The sequence below is a fragment of the Pan paniscus genome, chromosome 16, assembly GCF_029289425.2.
Source record: "Pan paniscus chromosome 16, NHGRI_mPanPan1-v2.0_pri, whole genome shotgun sequence".
Classification (NCBI taxonomy): Eukaryota; Metazoa; Chordata; class Mammalia; order Primates; family Hominidae; genus Pan; species Pan paniscus.
Window position 1 is genome coordinate 67,206,809 of NC_073265.2, and position 18,470 is coordinate 67,225,278.

At 52.1% G+C, this 18,470-nt stretch overlaps 1 protein-coding gene across 1 annotated transcript in view; it reads right to left on the reverse strand.

Moving 5' to 3' along the window:
• Positions 1 to 1,128: 1,128 nt before the first annotated feature.
• Positions 1,129 to 18,470, reverse strand: part of TBC1D2B (TBC1 domain family member 2B) — an 83,383-nt gene continuing 66,041 nt past the window's right edge. The window contains exons 10-13 of the mRNA XM_003813798.7: positions 15,107 to 15,224; positions 9,427 to 9,612; positions 7,742 to 7,863; positions 1,129 to 4,482 (exon numbers count right to left, since the gene is read on the reverse strand). Coding sequence (XP_003813846.4) covers positions 4,287 to 4,482; positions 7,742 to 7,863; positions 9,427 to 9,612; positions 15,107 to 15,224 — 622 coding nt within the window. The 3' untranslated portion in view covers positions 1,129 to 4,286. The remainder of the gene's footprint in view (positions 4,483 to 7,741; positions 7,864 to 9,426; positions 9,613 to 15,106; positions 15,225 to 18,470) is intronic.

An 18,470-nucleotide genomic window follows, 5' to 3' on the forward strand; every position in this document is an offset into this window, starting at 1 on the left:
GCGCGGCCAGGGCGGCTGCCTGCAGGTGCGTGTCCTGCTGCTCCCCAACTCAACATGCTCACCTCATTTCACACCAACAAGCCCCATCCTCAGAGGAGGAGCCTAAGGCTCTGAGAGGAAGTAACTGGCCCAAGGGCCCATGCCCTGGTGACACAGGCCCATTCTAGGCCCTGACTGCTCACCTCCAAGTTCCAGGCCACCCTGAGCAGGCCCCAGTGGTGGCTTTGCACAGAGAGGGCAGCCTGCCAGAGTTCATACAGGAAAGCAAGTTGCTGGGCAAGCTAGCGTGAGTCCCAGCCCCGCTGTGCTGCCCGAGGGTAGAGGAGCGTCAGGCGTGCTTCCTGTCTGTTTGCAGCAGCCCAGCTGGCCCAAAGAGACTCTAGGGACCCAAGCTCTGAGTCATGGCTTCTCAGGCCTTAGTCAGAATGGCCCCTGGTGGCACTCCCTTCCAAGGGGTGGGGAGCAGGGCCTGTCGACTTGCTCCTGACCCACACACCGAGCCAGTCCCTGTCCCAGCTCTGCCGCTGCCGCTCTGCTGCGTGACTCCAGGAACCCCCAGCCTCGCTGAATCCATGTCCCCAGAAGAGAAAAGCCTGCCAGGCCTTGGTCTGCCCTGTCTGGGAATCCTTGCTGGAGCCACCCCGAAACACCCCTATGGGAACCCCTTTGGTCTTTATCATTCTTGGGTGTTTTCCACTGATGACTGGGGGTGTCCCCAGTGGCAGCTAGGCCTGAGCTGTCAGCCCAGGCAGGAGACAAACAAGCCTGTGACTCAGGCAGGGCATGGCACAGTTGGCGGAAGGAGGCATGCCTGTTCTTTGTGGCTGGGCGGGGGGTTATCCGGACACAGGGAGTCTCCAGCTTCCGGCTTTCCCACCTCGGTGCCCCCAGCCCACACCTGCAGCTTGGCCATGGTTCTTGGGGCCTCCCAAGGCTGCCCCTGCTGGCAAAGGCATCCTGACACACCCGCCCCAGGGTGAGCCAAGGGCAGAGACACCCAGAAACGCCAGGCTGGAAGGTCAGAGAGCCCCTCCTCGCCCCCCGCAACACCAATAAGCCCTGCCCCACACTCCAAGCCCTTGGGGTGAGCCCCATCACCAGTGACTATAACTGAATTTCAAAGCAGAATATTATACAAATTAGTAGTTTATTTCTTCCTTTAGTATTACAGTTCCAAAACGTAACTTGAAGGTCAGCACAGGAGCTGCTGTGATATAAAAGGAGTCACCTGGCGCCCCCTGCAGTCCTCCAGTTGCCCAGCAGAGGTGGGATGCTCAGTGGCACACACTGGGTCTCTGTATGGCCTCCCACCTGCAAGGACTTCCCCGGGGTGGGGGGAAGCCCCGGAACACACAGGAAGACAACACTATAGGATGGCAGGTGAGGATCTGTGCAATACAAACATGTAGCTAGAAAACCCAACCGAGGATCTGTCTAGAATACTTCCGATATCAATATACCGTAGTTGAAACCAGAACCGTCTCCAGCTGTCAGCAGTCTTGGTGGCTACTGTACAGCTGTCAGCATGACTACAGGCAGCGCCCGAGGCTACCTGGGGTAAGAAGTGGGCCCGCACATCACATCGGTGAGTCAGTGAGAGGGCCAGAGGGAAGAGCAACTCGAAGGCTGAGGCTGGCACAGATACACACAAGGGAGTCACACACATAACATAAGAACTTGTTATATAAAATAGATATGTGGAATCTAGAAACACCTTGAGAAAATAGCCTATAAAAATATAAACTGTAGTGAGAGTGTACAAAAGTATTAACAGAGGTTCAACCCATAAACAACCCCATCCATTTAAAAGTTGGCAATTCCTAGCAGGTGTGGGGAGGGAGCTCCCCTCGGTCCTGGTGCACGCATTTGGACAGGCCTTTGGGTTTCCCAGCTGGCAGGGTCCCCCTTGCAGGGGCCACGGGCTGGGTGTTGGGGTGAAGGTTCAGAGGAGGAACAGCAGCATGGGGCAGCCCCTGTCAGAAGGGCCCCCTGCCATGGCAGCCAGTGGAGGCCAGGGACCTTCAGGGCACTGGAGGGGGGACAGAGCAGCTCTTTCCTCAGTGACCCGAGGGAGGGGAAGTGTTAGCGCAAAAGAGTGGGGCCCACAGTCCTGGAAGGAGGAGTTGGCTCCGTCCCGTTCCCAAACTTTAACCAGGCGGAGCTGCCCTCTCTTGCCTTCTGGACACGCATCACTTGATTCCAGGCAGGAGAACCTCTGAGAAAGTGTCCCCAGTCCCTTTCCTCCAGGAACTCTCCTGCTGTCACACACACACACTGCCCGGCAGCTGCTGACAACTGCCTGGAAACACTAACATACCACCGTGGGTTGCAGCCACGACGGGCCCCTTGTCAGGTGCATCTCTCAGGGCAAACTGGACAACACGAGCCTGTCCCTAAAGGCAGCTCTTAGCCCCAGGACATGGCAGTGTGTGCTGGCATGTTCCAGGGGCCATTGGCTTGGAAAGTAAAACCTGAGGGCCCAGCCCCATTCCTGCTGCACCTCCTCAGCAGCTGCCCCCCAGGCTGACAGCTGTCGTTTCACGATGGGCTGCGGGGGGGGGGGGGGGGGGTTCCAACACTTGATTCGAGCAGACTGCAACGCCCAGCTCACAGGACAACTAAAGGAGTCAGACCTCAAACTGCTGCTCTCAAAGACAAAGACAATGACAAAACCCATTTTTGATGCCTGAAAAGAGGCAAAGGCTTCTGGCTAAATATACAGGCCAGCTCTATCTACCCAGTGAAACATTAACCAACTCCACTAAAGCCACAAAGCCGGAGCTCACTCTAGCATGTGCTGAAACACCAACTTTGCCGTGGCATTGCCAAAAAGTTGACAGGAAAAATACTTCTTAAAACTGCATTGCTTCAATTCTTAGTCTCAGTGTGTTCACAACAAAGGATGATTTCCAGTTTTTTCCGGGTAATATGAAACATTCCACTGAGACCATTTCTCTTGTATTTTCATAACACTGTGCCAGAAAACATCCTCTCACATCTACACATCAGGGATGGTCTAGAGGGATTAAGCAAAAACAAGCTCCTTGCTCAAAGCCTCTCCCCAGCCTTCAGAAAGGCAGTCCTCTGAGTTCCCAGAAACTGTTGTGTCAGAGGCAACAGTGCCCCTGCATCCTGGCAGAGAACAAGGATGCTTCCAGGCAGTGGTGGGGTGGGCACATATCTGGGAGAGCTCGCCCAAGCCTGCCCCAAGCAAAAAAGTTTCTCAGCCCCAGGCACTGGCAGCCGGCCTCCTGCACAACCCAGGCAGGTGGAGACACCAGGAGCACTGGCCATCCCCGAGGAGGCCATGGTTTTCAGCTGTCCAAGAGCGTTCATGCTGCGGCTGCACCACTGCCCTGCAAAGCACCCCCGAAAACATTCCTCCATCCCCTCAACCAAGGCCAGCCCAGGCGTGGGCCTGCTTTGCAAAAATGACGGTCCCCTGTTTACTTGGAATCCCATCCCATCGTACTTGGTGAATGATTTCCACAAGTCAAGAAGGGCATTCCACAGAATCTCTCAGAGCCATGCCTGGCACGGGGCAAACTGGGGACAGAGCAGCCCAGTGATCTGCAAACACAGGCTGGCCATGAGAAGTGAGGGTGGGTGTCTGGGCAGCCAGGCCCTCCCCATGCAGGCTGGAAGACACATGATGGAAGGGTTGCGTGTGGAAGAGCAAAGGCTATTCTAGAAATGGGGCATGGCTGGCAGCTTAAAGCCACTGGTGGGAGGTTCACGGGCTTTCTACAGTGGCCATTTCTGAACAAGGGATGTGCCTGCTTTTCTAAGGCAGCCCCTTTTCATACCAACCTTATGCCTGAGGCAGCAACCCTCTGGCCTACAGGTGCCTGAAGCACAGCTGGCATCCTTTATAGCACTGCCATTCAAAACCACACACCACTGCCCACTATGTACAGGAGAGAGAACATGGGGAGATGCCCAGCAAAGCAAGGTTTCAGAGGGTCAGAGCACCGACAGGCTGACGGAGGCTGGAAACAGGCTCTTGCAAATAGCCACTGGTAAGCCTGAGGATCCACCAACCAGGCAGAAAGCGTGACTGAGATACGTGTAACCAAAAGCATGGCACGGAAATGGCTGTAAACAGATTAGACCTCCCACCCCTGCCCCCCGCACAGTGGGAAATGAGGAAGGGCAGCCTGGCTTGGGACATCTGCCCAGCAGATCCCCAGAGGCCACACACGTTACATTCTGGCTTTTAAGTGCACTTTCACCCTTTGGGCACACTTTGGTTGTGAAGGAAGGAAGAGCAGCATCCCGGAGCCCACTCAGGTATCCTCCTCCTCGTCACTGACCAGCTCACCCTTGTCAGGGCTGGTGTCCCGCTCACGCAGGAAGTCCTCACGGATGGCCTCCAGCTCGGTCAGCTCCAGCCGGACTTTCTCCAAGTGGTAGGCGCGTCGGTTCCGGATCTGGCGTAGGGGGAAAGGGTTCAGGTCCCCAAAGGAGATACTGATCAGCTTCCTGGCAGGGCACAGGGGAGAGACGAGAATCAGCGGCGCTCCAGAGAGTGCTCACACACAGCCCTCACAGGCACAGCAGGTGGCCTGAGGCAGGGTGGGAAGAGCGCTGGCCAGGCTTGGGGCCTCATGTAGGGGATGAGGCCCACCTTCTGTAGAGAGGTGACAAAGCACAATGGCCCAGCCAGGGGCAGGCTCAGAATGACGACCTGGACTCCAGCTCTGCCACGTGCTTGCTGTGTGACTGAAGTCACCCCCCTTTTCTGGCCTCTGATCTTCATCTGCACACTGGGGTAACAGTAGTGCCACCTCCTAGGGTGTGGGATTACTCGTGTTCCCACACATAAGCGCTGAGAAGAGCTCCTGGCACTTGCATGGTGATGGCAGGTATGTCTTCATCCTTGGGCAGGCATGAGGCCTGGCACCGGGCACGAGTCCGGGACGTCTGTGTCCCAGGACTCATTGACTGGGAATGAACACAGGCCCAGGCAGTCCTGGCGATGACTGTCAGACCCAGTTGGCAATGTGACAAGTGTCCAGATGCAGTCTACAGAGAAATGTGCAGCTTGTGGGTTTCACATCCCCAGGTCAAGGCTCCAATTTTCAATAAAAATGTTAAGGTTATGATCCACTTGCTCCTAACCACTGGTCAGTGGCTTAATAAAAACAAAACCAAAAGCTGTCCTGAGGCCTGGCTATGGATTTGTAGCACTAATGGGTCAGCCACACTGGTCTCTGGGGATCACAAAATAGGCCAGTTCCTAGGGCCACCTTCTTCCCCTCTCTGGATTCTGCCAGGCCCCAAATGCTTTGTATCCACCAACATGGGCTCATGCGCTTCCCTGTCAACCAAAGGCCCAACAGACTCACCAGCCCCAGGAAAAGCTGTGATGAAACAGAAATGCCCCGAAGGACTTCCTGCCTGTCCCCATCAGAGCAGGCCATTTGCTCCTGCTGCTGTCGGCTGCGTGGGCTCCTTTTAACACAAGGCACACACGAGGGTGCAACCTTTTATGTTTCAAAACACCCACTACTACCTGGACATGCTTAACTCTCGTCCAGAGGCTTAAGGTCAGAAAGGCCAGCTTTATTTAAATTCCGAATTCCCCAGTGTGTGTTCTGGAACATGGGAGCACCAGAGAACAGAGAACGCCCAAGCACAGGGGTCCCCGCGTGTGGATTTCTCGGGTTCCGCCTCCTGCCTGGCTCTGCAGACCGGGCTGCCAGCCCCAGCAGGCGGGAGGAGGCTCCGTGTGAACGGGGCACAGGGTCCCCACCACCAGTCCTTTCTCCCCAACAGCTGTCAGCTCACAGCCCCCACAAACCCCAAACCTACGGCGCCCAACCCTCCTGTGCTGCAGAACACGAGCCCGAAGTATAATTCTTCATTTGCTCCTCAGTCAGGAGCTGACAGAGACCCCTCAGCCCAGGCTGGCACCCGGGAAGCCAGACCCCACCTCTGCCTCAGGCCTGGAAGGTTCCTCTGGGAGATGAGAAGGTGCCCCATGGTCAGCTAAATTTGGGAGACGATGCTCAGCGCCTTAAAAGGCTCCTAGAAGTCCTGCTGCACAACGTGGTTCAATCCTGTGTAACTCCCGTCTCCTGAATGCAGCTGACCACACAACTCCCTCCCTGTGTTTCTGAAGGCCGATCGCTGTGCTGCAGGACTGGCCTCCTTGCAACCACTAGTCTGGGGAGCTCATTAAAACACTGAGGCTCCAGCCCAGAGGCGGGTTATGGGCCCCTGCAGTCTTGATAACAGCGGGGAGCCTGCCGCCGCCTTGGCACTCCTTAAAGCACCTGTTGGTGTGGCGACCCTGCTTTCTAAAGCAAGCTGCAGGAGACCATACCGCGAGCCGCTCAGAAGGAGGCGCTGCAGGACCATGCAAGGCCCAGCAGTGTGGGAGGGGCCAGGTCGGCCTGCGGTGCCAGGGAAGGGCGGGCACTCGCCAGAGCCACGCCCACTCACCTCCGCTCCTCCTGGCAGTGCCTGGGACCCAGTACAGAACTGAGGGCAGCGGCGCTCCCAACACAGCCCTAGCTGTTGGCATGGGCGAGCTCACTCCCTGTCACTCTCGGCAATCCTGACCCAACACGAGATGAACAGAAACCCTCCAGGCTCACCCCAGGACTCAGAATCAAACTTTCCCCAGCAAATATGATTCCCATATCCTTCCTCATTTGGCAGAAATCAGGGCACTGTTGTTGGTGCTATTAGTAAGCCTGAAACTATTACAAACCCACTCCCCAGTAAAAGACTCTAAAAATAGTGACGACCTCCAGGAAGCCTGGCATGGCCTCAGCCAGCACCTCAGCTCCCACTGTCCAAATCGGCTCTCAGGGTCAGAGCAGCCAACAGCTGCAGTCCAGGGGACATACAGACGAGGATGGCCCAGAACAGGCAATGACTGTGTGGTCAGGGAGGGTTCCTGAACACCTGGCCTCCCAGGCCAGAAACTCAGGGGTCCTCCAAGTCAAATTCCTCCCTCCCTCTCTTCAATCTACCCCCCTTCTCCATCTGTGGGACCACCTCTCTCCAGGCCACCACCTCTCTCCCTAGAGCCCTCTAACAGCCACCAGTCCTGCCCCAATCTGACCTATCTGTCTCTTGCCTAACCCTGCAGGACTTCCCAGCACTCAGGATGAAGCCTCAAGTCCTGAGCGAAGTCTGCAATCACCCTGACAGCCCAGCTCTGCTATGGCCCAGCCACACTGGCACCAGCCGGGCTGAGCTGCCTCCACACTTCCCCAAACACATGTGCCCCACAGCTCTGCGCCACCACTCCTGAAGGACCCCCTGTCCCCATACTGTTTCCTTGCTGCCCCTTGCCCAGCTTATTTGGCCTTTCTCCGGCCTGGGATCCCTCTACCACAGCATGGATCAAACGATGCGCAACAGTGTCCCCAGCAAGGTCTTCCAGGACAGGCCTTACTCTCCATCTGTCATCCTCAGTGCCCAGCACAGACCCTACCACGAAGCAGGTACTCAGTAAATGCTTTCTAGACAAATGAAACTATTGCTGTTGGTTGTTGGGATTTATGTTTGTAGGATAAAGGAAAGAATCCTCATCTCAGTTCCTCCTAGGTAAGGCTACTTGGGGCTCACACCCCTTGCTCTCTTTTCCCTGGAAAGCAAGGCCCTCTCCAACACTGTACACCGGGGATGGCTCTGAGTTGGAAGACAGCAAGGACAGGCTTCTCTCAAGGAGGCAGGGGCCAGGCTTCCTGCTCTCCTTGACATCTGAGAACTCCCCAGGACTCACCTAGCATCAAGGATAGTGCGAGTGAAGTAGCGGAGATACTTAAATATAGACATCGAATCTTGCAATTTCAAAATCTCCTCTTCCTTGTACTTAAAAAGTGCCAGAGCAAAACGGAAAATAACCTGTGGAATAAACAGGGAAATCTGTTAGTGGAAAAACCCTGTGGGTCCAGGCACAAGGCTGGACTCCAGGGGGGTGCTGGCCCTACTGGGGACAGGGGGACATGGCTTGCACGGTCCCCGCCCTGGGGAAAGACTATTGACCTGAGGGGCAATTTTCACTGGCTAGGCCAAGACTCCTTTATTACAGGAAAATAAACCCTGCTGGTTTTCAACAACACATCAGCCCAAACCAAAAATCTCCTTATAGGAGATCTTTGTGGAATCCTTTCATACTCAGAAAACACTTCTAGTCAATAAAGCATAAGGAACAAACATAAGGAATCATTTTAAAATAAAACCAAAATCAAGGTTTTCTGATTCTGAAACTCTTAGAAAGTCCCACCTACAGAGGCTGTTTCCATCTCAACTGGTGCACTTTTGAAGATAGCGAAGGAGTTTTTTTTAAATTTTATTTTTATTTTTGAGATACAGTCTTGCTCTGCCGCCCAGGCTGGAATGCAGCAGTACAATCTTGGCTCACTGCAACCTCTGCCTCCCAGGTTCAAGTGATTCTCCTGCCTCAGCCTCCTGAGTAGCTGGGACTACAGGCGCCCGCCACCACACCCAGCTATTTTTGTATTTTGAGTACAGATGGGGTTTCACCATGTTAGCCATGATGGTCTCCATCTCCTGACCTCATGATCCGCCCACCTCGGCCTCCCAAAGTGCTAGGATTACAAGTGTCAGCCACTGTGCCTGGCCTTTCTTTTTTTTTTTTAAATTTGTGTTTGGGGTACATTAGAGGTTAGAGGGAATGGACTCCTGGTAGTCTTGCAAGTTCAAGCAGCTTTGGAACAAACTGCTTTCCCCGTATCTAAGGGCCTGTACTTTCTCTAATTTAGTTTGTTTTCTGGGTCTTGCTGTGTTGCCCAGGCTATATTTTAACTCCTCAGCTCAAATGATCCTCCTACCTCAGCCTCCCAAGTAGCTGAGACAATTGGCACATGCCACTGTGCCCGGCTAAGGTAAAGAATAAATTGAGAAGAGTAACTAGAAGACTAGGGAGGGGCCTCCACTCCATTACAAACACCTGTTTATACAATTAGGGTTTAATATGTAAATATATTCCTTATTCAAAAACTGATTTTTAAAAAACATACAACAGAGCGGGTGGGAGGCTCATGGGCAGTAAGGCTCTGAAGTTGGCTCCCCCAAGTTAGTCCCCCTCATTAGCCCCCCCAATCCCCTGCTTATTAGATCTCTGGGCCTCCATCTCCTCCTCCATATGATGGGGTAACACCACCAGCCATTTGACAGATGGTGAGGCTCAGGCTCAAACTGTAAGCCACAGCTCCCAGCGCCTATCACAGGGCTTGATGTGGGTTGAATGTTTCTGATACATGAACAAATGACTGTGGTTTCCTGATACCCTGGACCCAGATCTAGTGCAGGCCGTGCTGAGATCCCTTGGGCACCATGGTAACCCTCATAAGTTCCAGGTGAGCCAGCCGCTCTACCGCCACCAACGCTGCTGACGGTTGTCAAGTGTGTATATCTGAAAATAGCTGAGCTGAGCTAACTCACCTTTGGTCCTTCATAAAGGAAAGAGTCCCATATTTTAAAGAGGATGTCACTAACGACACTATCCACAAATACCACCAGAAACCAGTTGAAAGTGATGAGAGTGTAGTCGACTTTGTACTGTTCAAAGTGGCCATGCAACCGAGGCAGCTTCTCACTCATAAGGTCTCTGAACACCCGCTGGTCCACCTGGAGAGGGAACAAAGGGGAGAAGTGTATCAGGCCTGCCAGGTCACCGGGTAAGCAGACGAGCAGACGCGCAACCTGAGAGCCTGGGGGTGGAGCCCAAGTGACAGCAGCACAACTGTTCCAAATGCACCGTGGGGCCCATCACGGAGCCAGACTACTATGTTCCAGCAGCGCTGACCTCGTGCACTGCAGGTACACACCGAGTGTCCGCTGAACAGCATGCTTTCCACAGGGCATGGGAGTAGGGGAGTCTGTAACCTGAAACCAACTCCTGCACTCAAAATGCCCTGGGAAATAGGCCACTGCAAGCAGCAGGTGGGACAGTCAGCCTTGCCAATCCACAAGTAAGTACGTGAGATGTTGACACAAAGGGCCACAAACTAGAATCCTGGGCAGATGGGAGTCTTGAGTCAAAAAGGAAGCAGCATCACCACATCCATTCAACAAACATTTGCTGGGCTGCATGTGCAGTGGGGGTGGCGAGGACTCCGGCGTCACATGAATCTGAGTCTGAATCTCAGCTCTACCACTTACTAGCTGGGTGGCTTTTAGCAAATTATGCTCTAAATGGCTCTGTGCCTCATCTGGAAAATAGTTAATTACCTCTCTCTTACTGGACTACTGTGAGGATTAAATGAGGCTTATATAAACTACCTGCGCACGACAGACGAGCAATACCTGGTTACTGCCACTCTGTGTCAGGCACGGGGCCAGTGCTGGGCAGAGCGTTGAATAAAGTTCAACCCTGACCTCAAGGAGTTAAAAGATGAGAAGGGAAGGCCAGACACGTGGACCATCCTAACCATGGCCAGGCCCTGGTAACAATGTGTTCATACAGCCCTGTGGAACCATGGACAAGTCCCCGCCAAGCACTGAGGAGAAACCGCTCCTACAGCTAGAGCTCAGGCTTCCAGGCAGGAGGGCTGGGAGGTGAGGCAGCACAGCCAGGCAGAAGTTGGTCACAGACACCCCTGCGTCACACTGAGGAGTCAAGACGCTATCCTGTCAGCCAGGGGCTTTCCTAGCCTTTGTCTATGACTCACAAAAAAACATGCATCTTCAACCATCACCCACTCCACGTGAACCGGTATGCACGTGTACAAAACAGAAACAAATGTTTCACAAAACAATACTTAATCTCACACAGTGGACTACACTTTGATGCTTTTAATTCTAATCAATTGGATTTTATGGGAAAAAAATAAAAATAAAAACCTAGTACCAACCTACTAAACCAATTTCTCTATCCATAGTGTAAAAAACAACTATAGTCATCCCTTGGTGTATACACAAAAAGCTGGCCCTCCGTATAAGAGGGTTTCACATCCTGTGAATACTGTGTTTTCAATCTGTGTGTGGTTGAAAAAATCCACATGTAAGTGGACCCATGCAGTTCAAACCCACGTTGTTCAAGGGTTAACTGTACATATTTTCCTATACTTCATGCCCAGCCAGGAGCTGCCTTTAAGGAGCTGTAAAGTGGCAAGGGAGATGGACAGCTCACTGTAAGACCAGCTAATGATGATGTAATTCATTCAGCCTGGAGTATCCAGCTGCAGACGTCCAAGAGGGAGGGGCATATCAGCTGGCCCTGACATGGGAAAAGATCCTTGTACACATCTCTTCTCCCAACTAGGAGGCAGACTGTGCCTCACTCTTAAGGCTGCCCGGGTGCTTGGCGGAGGGCTGGTGTGGAGCAGGCTGCCAGGAAACGCTTGCTCTGGCCTCTGTTCAAGCTCCCTCCTCCACTGAGCTCTGGAGGACATGGAATGACTGTGTCATTCATCTCTGTGTCCTCAGCACCTAGCAAGGTCCTGGCACAGAACACGCACTCAAAGGATGGAATGAATGGAAAAGCTGACAAGCATGTGGACTGCAGTAGCAGTGGGCACGGGGCTCGGGCACTTGGTTCTGGCAGGAGGCAGTTTGACAGTGATTGGCAAAGCCCAGTGCTCAGGGTTGACAGCACACACAAAGCTATCCGCATTTTAAGAGCCACCTTACGCAATGGCCATCGATAAGTGGGAGGATAATTAAACACATTCTAGCACCCACCTGATGGAATATTAGGCCACCAAATAGGATGGGTACACAGTATAAAATGACATGGGAAAATGCTCATGCTATAATGTGAACAAGCCAGGATACACTGTGCTCTCAATTTGGATACCTATGTGAACTAGGGGGAGAAAAGCAAAAGGAAATACATCAAAATGCTAACCACGGTTCTCCAGTTGGTAGAATAACAGGCAATTTTCATTTTCTTCTTAACATCTTTCTATATTGCCTGACTTCTGTTTAGTGATCATCTATTACTTGTATAGTCAGGGGGGAAAAAGTCTCCTTAGATTTTACATTTATGTTTATGTGACAATGTGATGCAAATTTTATCTTAAATCCAGACATTTAAAATAGGTCTTCCCCTATAACAATACTACCAACTTTTATTGAGTTTTTACAATGTTCTGAGCATTACATTCAACTTTTTTTAATGCATCATCTCAATTCAACCTCAAAAGTCTATGTGAGGGGGGTATTACTCTCATCTTACATATGGGGAAACTGAGGCACAGAGCTGTTAAATGATGTGTCCAAGCTCCACAGCTCACAGGAGGTAGGGCCTGGGTTGTGACCTACTACATGTGACCCTCCCCCCAAGTTCCTAACCAATGTGCTTGACCACACCTCAATGGAATTAAGAAAGATCAATGCTTCATTTTCCTTATTCTGAAACATTGAGTCATTTGATATTTTAAATTTGAGTCTTTGAAAGCTATTAGCTTTCAGGTGCCCATGAACACACAAAACTTTCTTTACTGACCCTCTAATCCCACCCGACTGACTGCTGCCTCTTCCCGTTGCTGTTCATTTCCTATACACCAACGCAACAGAACAATACATTTCTTGGGTAATTAGCAAGTGAAGCAATCACAGGGAGACCAGATGAGCTTCTCCTGGGATCCACTGACATCTGAGAAACTGGGACAGGGACCTGAAGGGGGCAGCTGTGGCGAAAGCCCACCCTCTGGGAAGGTCAGAGCTCCAGCTCTCTTGCCATCCTCCTGTGATGTTCTAGGAGGCCGTGGGCAGAGACAGGCAAGTTTAGGCCCAGAGTTGCAGAGGCCTGAGTTCAAACCCCAGCTCAGCCCCTCATCGGTGGCACCTCAGGCAAAATGCTTATTAGTGTCTTCGGCTCCCAGTTTTCTCCCAAGTCAAATAGGGATACTGATGGCTCAAGTGTGCAGGCTCTGTGCAGTTGTACAGCTGCTGGCACGGGGCCAGGGCTCAGTAAATGCCAACTCTCTTTCCCTGGTCAAAGAGTGGCTCATGTAAGTTCAAACATTTACTGTGTGGGGTGCCAGGCATACAGGAAAAGGAAAAAGAAAGAAAAAGGAAAGACAAGGCCGTGGCCCTCAGGTACCACTGACTAGCTGGAGGACAAGCAGGCACACAAGGATGATCCAATCAGGTGGCCACTGTCCCGGAGGCCTGCACCCGAGCAGCGGGAACAGCAGCAGGGGCCCATGCCTGCCTTGGGGCGGGAAGGACCACTCACAGAGGAGATGGCCTGTGTGCTAAGGCTGCACAGGAGCTTCCCAGGGAGATGAGCGATGGGATGTTGTTCCAGTAGAGGGATTATGTAGGAGAGTACCCAGAGGATGGGCATGCCCAGAGAACACACGCCCCATCAGCGGGCAGGAAGGAGGGCCCTGGCAGCGTTCGAAGACATCTTTACCCTGAGGAGCCCCAGACACCAGCAGCAGAGGGATGAGACTGAATACCTGAGTGAGACAGAGGTTAAACTGGAGCTGTGGGTGAGTGACAGCAGGAAGAAAGGAGAGAGGCAACTGCAGTGATGGAGACGGGCCGGTGGCCCCACTGTGGTGAAAGGGACAAAAAGGGGACACAGATGTAAGCTTCCAGGCAGGCGGCAGCACTAGAAATGGTGACGACAGGGATACAGGGGAAGGAGGCAGGAGTCCAGGATGGCTTGAGTTTCCAGACTGGGGAGCTAGAGATGTGAGGAGCACAGGCGGAAACAGGAGGCAATAATGAGGACCCTCCCTCCAAAGGCAGAAATGCGAATGCAAAGAACACTTGCTCAGGGTCCAGCCAGGAAAACAGAAATCCCTCTAAATATGTGTCACAGAGTGAATGTCATCCAGGGGCTGGCCACACTGGTGAGAGAAAAGCTGAGAAGCCAAACAGCTGACAGTGAGGCAGCCCAGAGTTATAGCAAGGGCAGAAAGCCACCCTGCGGGGGAGCAATGAAGGGAGCCGGTGGGGTCAGCTGTTGGCACAGAGGACCCACTGGACAGGAGCTGGGCACAGAGGAGACAAAGCCACCTTAAGAGGCAGTGCCCGAGATGGGGAGAGGGAAAACCCCTTCAGTCCCTCCTGTCACCCTTCAGTCTCCTGCCAGCACCTCCCGCTGGCCTGCGGGGCCAGGCCTTGCGACACCAAGTGGTGCAGGAGAAGGGCAAGGAGAGGCTGTGAGCAGGCAGGCCAGGCGGGGGCACAGACCTGGAGAAGAGACACGAGACAGAGCAGGCACACACGGGGACAGCTGTGGCTAAGAGAGAAGCTGCCTGAGTCTGGGCCACATGAGAAGGGCTGGCTTACGGGGAAGCCAGTGCTGGCAGCCCAGCCCAGCCTAGGGATGATTCAAGGGCCAAGGATCTGGTCCAGGGCCAGGACTGTCCCAAGCAAAGGCAGAAACACTGGGCTCTCCCAGCCCTTATCACTCTGCCCTGGCCCCTGGCGTCAGACTCCAGGTGTGGATGGCATGAAATGCGCCACTCAGACTCCCACTGCAGGAGGTGACTGCAGGCCCCGCTGCTGCCCCTCTGGTGCATCACCACGTTCATTCCCAGCAGCAGGGCATGGGTGCGGCAGCGGCAGGAATGCAGCCCATCTGTGGAGGCAGGTGCCTTGGTCACTGCCCTTGGCTTGAGGGCTCCCCACTGGCCCTGCCCAGACTTCCTCAGGACTGCCTGGTGGTCACTGCACAGGGTCTGGGACTCTCCTCCCCATCCTCCTCCCTTCCTGGGGCTCGAACTTCTCTGTCCCTTGTCCTCCACAGGGGCTTCCCCCCGCCGAAGTCTCTGGTTTGTCTCATTCCAGCCTGACGTTGCTTCTTGAGAGCCTGAGCTAACACACCAGTCACCCAAGCACACCTGGATTATGACTCAGCCCGCTGGTAGGCCTGTGTCCGGGGAAGACAGTGCAGAGCAGTGAACACAATGTTAGGCCTGCAGGACGGGTCTGTCTCTGCTGGTTTGCAGAGGGCTGAATGAGCCCAACTCGGCCTCAGTCACAAACAGCAGGCCATGACTGGGGACAGCCTCTGAGATGTGGCCTGCTGTCTTCAGGAATCAGTCTCTGAAGTCACATACACAAAGCAACCCCTCACCCTGACCGCAGGTTTAATTCAGGTCACATTTCAGCTGCAATTCTAAAAGTGGTGACTAAAACACAGAATTTTCAGAACTACCTGGGATCCTAAAAGAGTCTTTGTATAATAGTCTCGAGGCATGAAAACTTCCACTATGGTAACGAGACACCAAAAAGCATCTTCTTGTTCCAGGTACAGGAGGGCCACTGCCACCAACCTACAAGCAAAGGGAGGACAAGATGAGAGCCCAGGCACAGACAGCTGCTACCACAGTCTCCACAGAGACCATCTGCTTTAAGCCACTTTTTCTCTCATGGCCAAAATTATTTCTAGTTCTCCAATAAAGAATAATAAGGACCTGGCTTAATGGCTCACGCCTATTATACTAGCACTCTGGGAGGCCAAGACAGGAAGATCGCTTGAGTCTAGGAGTTTAAGACCAGCCTGGGCAACATAGCAAGACTCCATCTCTAAAAAAACAAAAAACCAAAAATCAGCCAGGAGTAGCGACGCACACCTGTAGTCCTAGCTACCCAGTAGGCTGAGGCAGGAGGATCACTTGAGCCCAGGAGGTGGAGGCTACAGTGAATGATAATCGCACTACTGCACTCCAGCCTCTGCAACAGAACGAGACCTTGTCTCATTAAAAAAAAAAAGGGGGGGGGGGTGCATTTCCTAAAATTTGAGAAGCAAAGCTACTTTTCCCCACTTTCATTTGGTTTTTGTTCAAAGATGAAATTGTTTCCCAATGATCAGCCAGCCTTATTAAAAAAAAGTTTTCATTATAAGATTTTTGCGGCTGGGCGCAATGGCTCACGCCTGTAATCCCAGCACTTTGGGAGGCCGAGGCGGGCAGATCACGAGGTCAGGAGATTGAGACCATCCTGGCTGACACGGTGAAACCCTGTCTCTACTAAAGATACAAAAAAATTAGCCGGGCGCGGTCGCGGGCGCCTGTAGTCCAAGCTACCCGGGAGGCTGAGGCAGGAGAATGGCGTGAACCCGGGAGGCGGAGCTTGCAGTGAGCCGAGATAGCTCCACTGCACTCCGGCCTGGGCGAAAGAGCCAGACTCCGTCTCAAAAAAAAAAAAAAAGATTTTTGCAAATGCAGCTGATTCTTTGAGTTCATCAAGAAGTTCCAAATAACCCTTTTATGCACAAAAATTCCAGATGTGAATGTAAGTAACAAAGAATACAGAATGGTTTAAAACAGCTTTCCCAACACCATCCTGCTTCCAGGCTGAAGGAATAAAATGGGCTGCAGATGAGGGCACCCCAAAGGAGCTAACAGCGCTGTGCCCACTGCATGCACAGCAGGGGAAGAGGACCATGTGTCTCACTTGCTTTGTTGTTCATACTGGAAACTGGGGTCAGCTATTTACATGCTGTCACTAATCAACAGCCCTGGTGTGGCTCCAAGCGGGAATCTGGAGCAGCAGGATGGAAAGGAAGAAGTGAGAGAAAGGCCTCCCTCTACTCAGCTGAAACCCAAAACTTCTGCCCATCACACGAAGCTTATGAGCAACACTCATGGGAAAATCCCTGAAGCCATTTCTCAGAATATTTTTCTTAGATAAAACTATAATGAACTCATCTCAAATTAAATGGAAAAAAAGTCCAGGAAGGGGATGTCTCAAGTATGCAGGGATGGGATGGAAAGGAGAATGGTGACCACTGGCAGAGACAGAGGAGAGAAAAACAAGACACGCAAGCAGAGACACCAAATTGAGAGACAGGACTCGATGGCGCCAGGAGAAGGGGTAGAGAGTCTGAAAGCGACAGAGCCTTTGAGGACATTACTTAAATTCACCAATATTCCAGATGACAGGTCTGAATCACCATCATCTAGACAAGGCTACAGTTGTCCTTCTAAAGTTCTGGGTGCTCAGAAGGCATGGACATGTACCAAATACTGTGAAGAAAAAAATCCCAAAGAATTACAATTCAGAGGTTTTAACGGTGGTGAGGGCGGAGGTGTAGACAGAAAGCTTTAATTATCTGGAAGTGTCATTTATGTAGGAAAAAACTGATTCCATGACAATGCCAGATAAATGGAGCATTACTGTACCCCAAACAGGCATATTCAAGTCCTCACCAGGACCCTGAGTTTCACAGGTTTCCAGCTTCCAGGAATTTTTAGATTGAGTATGCAATGTGAATGATGGCTTTAAGCAAAACAAAACTGCTTTATTAGGCAGGATCCTACTTACAGGCTTTTTAAAAGTGGAGACTGTCTAGGAGTAGCTATAGTCCCTTTCACCTTCTGAGGGCACATAGAGAGGCTGCCCTATCCTCACCACCACAGAGACAATGACTTACTGAAAACCATTTGGTTTCAGGTCTTAACCAAATAACATTCCAGCTTAAAATCCTTTCTTCCTGCAGTACTCTCATTTCAGACACAAATAGAAAACCCTTACCTGGAGGTCAATACCTGGCATGGAGCAGGAGCAAAAAAAGCCTGTGGGCAGCCATAACAAACGTCAGCACTCAGAACTCCAGCTCATGCATGGCTTACAGAATTCCTAAGGTACACATGCAGAACTTTTTCATTCTTACTTTATATATATCTTTTTTTTTTTTTTTTTTGAGACAGGGTCTCACTGTGTTGCCCAGGCTGGAGTGTAGTGGTGTGATCACAGCTCACCGCAGCCTCAACCTCCTGGGCTCAAGCGATCCTCCCACCTCAACCTCCCAAGTAGCTGGGATTAGAGGCACATGCCACCATGCCCAGCTAATTTTTTGTTTTTTTGTTTTTTTAGACAGAGTCTCGCTCTGTTGTTCAGGCTGGAGTGCAGTGGTGCAATGTTGGCTCACTGCAACATCTGCCTCCCGGGTTCAAGTGATTCTCTTACCTCAGCCTCCCGAGTAGCTGGGATTACAGGCATGTGCCACCGTCTGGCAAATTTTTGTATTTTTAGTAGAGACAGGGTCTCACCATATTGGCCAGGCTGGTCTTGAACTCCTGACCTCAGGTGATCCGCCTGCCTCGACCTCCCAAAGTGCCAGGATTACAGGTGTGACCCACCGCACACAGCCAATTTTTTTGTAGGGACAGGGTTTCACCATGTTGCCCAGGCTGGTTTCAAACTCCTGGGCTCAAGCGATCCTTCCACCTTGGCCTCCCAAAGTGTTGGGATTACAGGTGTGAGCCACTGCACTGGACCTTTATTCATATTTTTAACAAGCTTGCTTACCTACTTTCATTACACAGAAATATAAATGGACAACTGCAAGGACAGCAGTAAGCAGAAAGCGCGCCAGCCAGGTAAGAAGCAGTCAGAGCAAAGTCCAGTGACAGGAAGAGCTTTGTGGGGAGCAAACCTCAGTCCTCCTGAGGTCTTGTCCCATCCCTGCACAGCTCAGGAGGATGAGTCTACATCACCCAGAAAACATGAGAGGCTTTTCGGCGTCCTCTGCCTATGGAAGTAGGGAAGTAGGCAAGACCTGTTAAAAGTTCTAG